Raw genomic sequence first — 5964 nt, 5'->3', positions numbered from 1 at the left:
ACAGCTGGGGGGAGGCCTATTGCAGAAGGCAGGGTCCCTGACCCCCAGCCAAGGAATGGATTGAGGGCAGAGCCCAGGGGGAAAGAAGCCAAAGGGAAAAAGAAGAGGTATGGGGGGTGGGGGGTGGCAAGGCCCCCAGATTTTGGTCCCAGGAGAAAAGAAGCCAGTTGGTCCAGTTTTGGTGGGTTTAAAGAAGGGAATGTATTAGTAAGCACAGGGGGAGAGCCTGCCATTGGGCACCCCCCAAGGAGGCAGCCAGGCCAGGCCCCTACCCTGGCCGAGGGGAGTCTGAGAGCCCCAGGGGCTCTCAGGGAATGTCACTGCTAAAATATATATATATATATATATTAACCATTCATGGGCGGGCGGGCACAGGGCTGGGGTGGGATCAGAGGATCTGGCGGGGCATCCCGTAACCGGTCATGCCGGCCTGGGACGCCCCGCGGTTGGTGCCCATCTGCAAACCGATGACGTTCTTGCCCTCTTGCAGCTGGTCGTCTGAGAAGTTCCGGGGGTTCTCCTTGGACTTCCTGTGGGGAAAGGGAACACCGGTGAGGAAGGGGTTGGAGGCTGCCCCAGTACGTGTCTCCCCTGGACGGGGCAAGGCTTTGTCGGGGTCTCAGTGCCAGTGTCCGCTCTGCCCTTGAGAGCCTCGAGCTCTCTGAAGCCAAGTCCTTGTGTCTCAAAAGGGACAGTCCCTTGCCATCCCAGGAGGGTTGCAAGGACTCAGGGAGAGGACGGACGGGAAAGTGCTTTCTGCAGAACCATTTGCTAGGGACAAGGGCAGGGACAAGGACAGGCCCGGGCCGCCCCCAATACTCACTTAGGAAACCAGTTGGGATCCCCAGAGAAAAGCCCATCGTCCCGGGCTACCGCCAGCCCACCCAGGTTCATCAGCGTCCGCTGCACACAGGCCATGTTCTTTCCTGGGAAGGGGGAGGGGGTGTGTTGGCCTCAGCGGTGCTGGGGTCCTGGGGGCCAGGGTTCCACCTCTACTACTTAGGTCAGCGAGCCTGGCTTCCTAATCCCCTTTGTCCCCATACCCTCCTCCATCCCAACCTCACCCCCCGCCCCGGCCCATTCCTCCATGAAACACACACATACACAGAACTCTCTGTCCTCAGGGTGCCAGAAACCCGCCCCTTCTCCCTGGGCAAGATGGCCCGGCCCGGTCTCTGGTCTTCTGGGTGACGGTGCCCTGGCCCTGACCCACCTTCCCAGAGGTCCACAGTCTGGAAGATGTCAGTGGTGTTGATGCCATAGCGCTCGGCTGCCTGCAGGAACTGAGAGATCTGCTCCATCTGCTTGAAGGCCATAGTGGAGGCCTGGATCTTCTTCACTGGGGCCTGTCCCTCGGGGTACAGCCCGTTGATGAGCTCACACAGCACCTGGGTGAGGACAGCAGGTGTGCATAGGTGAGGCCATGCTGGCTCCAGAGACAGGGAGTCCCCGAGGTTCCTGTCCTACCTGAAGGCAGCTCCCACTCCAGCTGGGGTGAGACCTGGGCTCCTTCCTGCCCGAGCCCAGAGTGTTTGCTGTGCCAGCATCACTGCCCGGAACACACCCTCCCGTGGTTCTGTCATTGGAGCTGTTCTTCCTTGATTCCCCCAGGGCCTCCCCCTTTCACTCTGTACGTCCTCTGTGAGATACCCAGGCGCCCCCCAGCCCCCCGGACCCCCCACTGCTCCTGGCACTGCCAATCAGAAGGGCTCAGCTCTCACCGTGCCATCCTTAAGCCAGTTCTGGAAGTTCTCGCGCCCAGGCTGGGGCCGGCCCACATCCCTGCGGCACTGGCTGGTGATCCACTGGATCAGGATCTGCTCCAGGTCCGCATCGTACTGTTTCTCGATCTTTTGCTGTACCTCCCGGCTCAGGCCGTAGGCAGGTCCCCTGTTGGCCATTCCCAAGGGCAGTGGTGGCTGTGGGGCGCTGGGGAGAGGACACGGCCAGGCCCGCAGTCAGTACTCTGCAGCCTGCTGGGACACACCCCATATCCCCAGGGTGGGCTCCAGAGGCGAGAACCACTGTCAAATGAGGGGACTCTCACCCTGACTCCGGAACATGGGCGGAAAACACACTGCTCAGAGCTCTGGGGTTAAGGGCCCATGCAGGTCATCTCTGGGTTCCCCCACCCCTACGACAGTCAGACTGTTTATTGAGTCCTGCCATTAGACTTCATTTGAACGACCCCACTACTAGAATGAAATAGAAAACCCAATGGAATAGAATATGGGGTAAATGAGGGCAAGTCTGGGGGTTCAGCTCCTCATTTGGGGTGGTCAGCTTTAGCAAAGGCAAACTGGTCATTCTAACCCCAGCCCTGGGAAGGAGGAGGATTTGGGGAGAGGAGGAAGACATGCGTAGGGAAACTTCTTCCAGGAGCTAGAGACCTAGACACACCCACCCTCACAGTTAGCCTCTGGGTTTAACTGAGCACCGACTGTGTGTGCTGGGGCCTGTGGAAGAGACAGAATTCTTGGTCCTAGAATGCCAACAGAGAGACAAAGAGAGCACCCAGGAAAGGGTAAGGCTTGTACGTGGTGAACACTGTGCAAATCTGCAGTCAGACCCTGCGTCATAGAAACGTAAGAAGAGTGTGGCAGAAGCAGCCTGGAAGGCTTCCTGGAAGAGTAGGTCTGAGTAGGCCCTTAAAAGATTTCAGCAGACAAAAGGAACTTCCCCTGAGAAAACAGGCCATCAAAACCAATCCTACCTCCCCTTCTAGAAGCAAGGGTGGGCAGAGTAATGGCCACCCAAAGGTGTCTCCGTCCTAACCCCCAGAGCCTGTGAATGCTACGTGGCAAAAAAGGCTTTGCAGATGGGACTGCATGAAGGGTCCTGACACGGACAGCGTACGATCGATCATCCAGGAGGGCCCAGTGTCCTCACAGCAAGGGGCTTTACATACAGAAGGTGAGGGAGGGAGGCAGGCAAGTCAGACCAGGAGAAGCAAGAAGAAAGCAGAGTCAGGGGAGAGCCAGGCCGGTGCTTCCAGGGGCTAGAAAAGGCAAGGAAAGGGGTTCTCCCCTAAACTCCCCAAGAAGGAACACGGCCCTGCTGACACTTTGGTTTTAACCTGAGGTCTCTACAACCGCACCATGTGAAATGTGTGTGGCTTTAAGTCACTAAATTCGTACTAATTTGTTACAGCAGGAATAGGGAACTAACCCAGGAGTGTGGGTGGTATTTTTAGGGAAACTTTGGAGGGGAGGGAGAGTTGGGGAAACACACAGGAGGGTTTAACTTCGTTTGAGAACGTGCGTTGGGAAGAACTGGGTGGTTTCCAGACCGCCTGCCCAGGGGCAGTCTGTCCCGACCTCCTACCTCTCTGCCCTCACTGAGCAAGTCCCAGGAATGCTACCGTGCCAGGGGGAGCCAGGAGCACAGAAGGGACAGGACTTCACTCCCTGTCTCCATCCCCTCTGCAAATGAGCTTCCCTTTCCACTGTGACATCCAGCTAGCTGTCTGCTGCTCACACAGGGGGATGCCCCAGAACAAGCACCTGTGTGCAAGGACAGGAAAGGGAGACACTCCTACTCCCCACATCTGGCTCCCGGCCAGGTCGGACTGAAGGGGTGAAGTCACTCTGGCTCCCTGTCTCCCACACACCCCAGGTTCAACAGTCCTGCCACCCCGTCCCTGGGCCTCGGGGCTCAGGAGAGGAGCCAGGCACAGGGGCAGAGCCGCCTCCAACCCCTCCTGCTCTCAGCCTTTGGGTCTCAGGCCAGTCCCCTCCCCCCACTCCAACATGGCTGCTCCTTTCTACTCCAGCTTATCCAGCAGCACACTTCCGGCAGAGATCCTCCCCATAAATCAGTTATTTTTATACCTCATTAAGAGCAACCCACCCTCACTTCCCCCGGCCTGAAGGCTGGCCCAGATAAATGTCGGTCTGGGCTCTGACCCACACCCCCAGGCGCACACACTCTCAGCCAGGGGAGGGCAAGCAGAGAGCAGCAAGGCCTGAGGAGCAAGGGGGACAAGATTCCCTCCTTCCAGCAGCCCCGGCCCCAGCAGCTCAGCGACCACTCGACCACTCGCTCTGTTTCAGGCTGGGGCCCCTGACACACAGGGGCATGGCTGGGAGACCTGGGGGGGAAAGGGGGTGGCCAGGGCTGCAGCCACCAGTAAGCCCCCTTTTCAATGTCCAGACCTCTCTTCTGGGAATAGCTTCACTAGGGTTCCCTGGGCCTCAGGGCTGCGTCTCCTTGAAGCCAAGTGGTCTGAGGCCAAGGGATCACAACGGCCCTGGGAGAAAAAAGGCATAAGAATCACTAACCCAGGCACCAAGGTTATTAGGGCGAGAGCAGGCCTGAAGCCCTACCCTTCCAGCCCCACCTCTGGGCTCCAGGAGGATGCTGAGGGCCCCTCCCCCACTCTGGAGCCTGGACACAGCTGGCCGTGTCACAGCCTCCAGCCGCAGTGTCTCGTCTCCACTTGGGGGCCATTGCCCTGGAGACTGGAGGTGCCAGAGCTGTGGGACAGAGCTCCGGGAAGGGGCGGCCCAGCCTGCCTGCCTGCAGCTGTTTCTCCTCCCCGCCCCCTTGGGCAGGCACAAGCTGACGGGCCCCGGCTGGTGTGCTGGATATGGGGTGGCCCACCCTAGTGACACCCAGGGGACCTTCCGCAGCCCTCCGTCAAAGGAAGGGCAGACAGCCCGGTGCCTGCTGGGGTGGGGAGCAGTGTAGGAGATGCCCAGGGCTGGATAGCCAAAGAGAAGACAACAGCTGAACCACTTGGGGGGGGGCACCGGGTGTAACCTAAACCAGAGCTGCCTGCAGCTGTGAGAACAGCCCTCACCCCCACCCACAAGGTTACAACGGTCTGGGAAGGGGGTGGGGCCCCACCCAGACCCTGGGCAGGACGCTCACCTCGCCCCACCCCACGCAGATGCCAAGGGCAAGGGTCCAGGGCTGGGGTGTCTCCCGGGGGAAGACAAAGAGACTCTCCATTCATTGTGCACACAGGTCGCAGGGGAACTTTCCAAGTCAGAATCGGGCTTAGGGCTATTCTGAAGGGGCCAGACGGGGCCCCACCGCCCCCAAAGTGAAGCGCAGAGAGAGCAGGCTGAGGCAAGGGTGGGGGACACCTGTGGCCGAGGAGCCACCCGGGGGCAGCCCTTCACCATCAAGTCAGTGAGCAGAAGAGAAAGCCGAAGCTGCACAAACAGGAAGCCGCAAGACTTGCGGGAGGAGGGGTGAGGTGGGGCCGTTGCCATGGCTTCTGTGTACCAAACACAGGAACCCGGCAGGGTGGGGGCACCGGGCAGAAACACGCACTCAACACACACGCAGTGGTGAGGAGGCTCCGCACGACGGGGCCAGAGGCGGCCTCAGCGGAAAAGCTCCCCCCCATGGCAGTTCCCGGGTGCAGGCAGGTGCGAGGGATCCCTGCGGGGGGGGGCAGCGGCGGAGGCTAGCCAGGGCATTTGGGGGCGTGGGAGTTACAGGTTTGGAGGTAGAGAAGCGGACTCATGGAGCAGTTCAGGAGCAGAAATGCTCTGGGAACGGAGGGTCTGATCGCAGTGAGAGAGCCCGCTCCCTGAAGATCCTGGAGAGACAAGGGCTGGGGCGAAGGAAGGATTCGAGGCCAATCCAGGGGGCAGAAGAGGGCTGGGGCGCTGGAGGGGGGCTGCAGTCGGACAAAGACTAGCGGTCGCCTCCCGCAGGGCAGGGTCCCGCCGCCCCACCCCACCCTGGCCTCCCCTGCAGTGGTAGGTCTCCCCGCGGGGCGAGACAGGAGAACTCAGGAGGGGCGCTGAGCGGGGGAGCTGTCCCTCCGTCTGACGCTCTGGAGTCAGCACTCGGGAGAGCCCAGCCAAGCCACAGGGCTTCCCGTAGCCGGGACCCCCGCCCCACCCACCCTCACGCCCGCCGCGCTCCTTTCTGCTCCCAGAGGCCAGGCTGCCCCAGAAGTCCCCGGGCACGCGCTCCGGGAGGCTCCAGGGGACCCGCAGGGCCGGG

The 5964-nt window shown here is 60.7% G+C and overlaps 1 protein-coding gene across 1 annotated transcript in view; it reads right to left on the bottom strand.

The window, feature by feature from the left end:
* Window positions 1-323: 323 nt before the first annotated feature.
* The window catches only part of TAGLN2 (transgelin 2), an 8251-nt gene continuing 2610 nt past the window's right edge, over window positions 324-5964 (bottom strand). The window contains exons 2-5 of the mRNA XM_034667304.1: window positions 1722-1929; window positions 1214-1388; window positions 824-926; window positions 324-530 (exon numbers count right to left, since the gene is read on the bottom strand). Coding sequence (XP_034523195.1) covers window positions 389-530; window positions 824-926; window positions 1214-1388; window positions 1722-1901 — 600 coding nt within the window. The 5' untranslated portion in view covers window positions 1902-1929 and the 3' untranslated portion in view covers window positions 324-388. The remainder of the gene's footprint in view (window positions 531-823; window positions 927-1213; window positions 1389-1721; window positions 1930-5964) is intronic.

Source organism: Ailuropoda melanoleuca, chromosome 8, assembly GCF_002007445.2.
Source record: "Ailuropoda melanoleuca isolate Jingjing chromosome 8, ASM200744v2, whole genome shotgun sequence".
In the NCBI taxonomy this organism is placed as follows: domain Eukaryota; kingdom Metazoa; phylum Chordata; class Mammalia; order Carnivora; family Ursidae; genus Ailuropoda; species Ailuropoda melanoleuca.
Note: the sequence above shows the minus strand (reverse complement) of the source record. Positions and strands in the feature narration are given on the sequence as shown.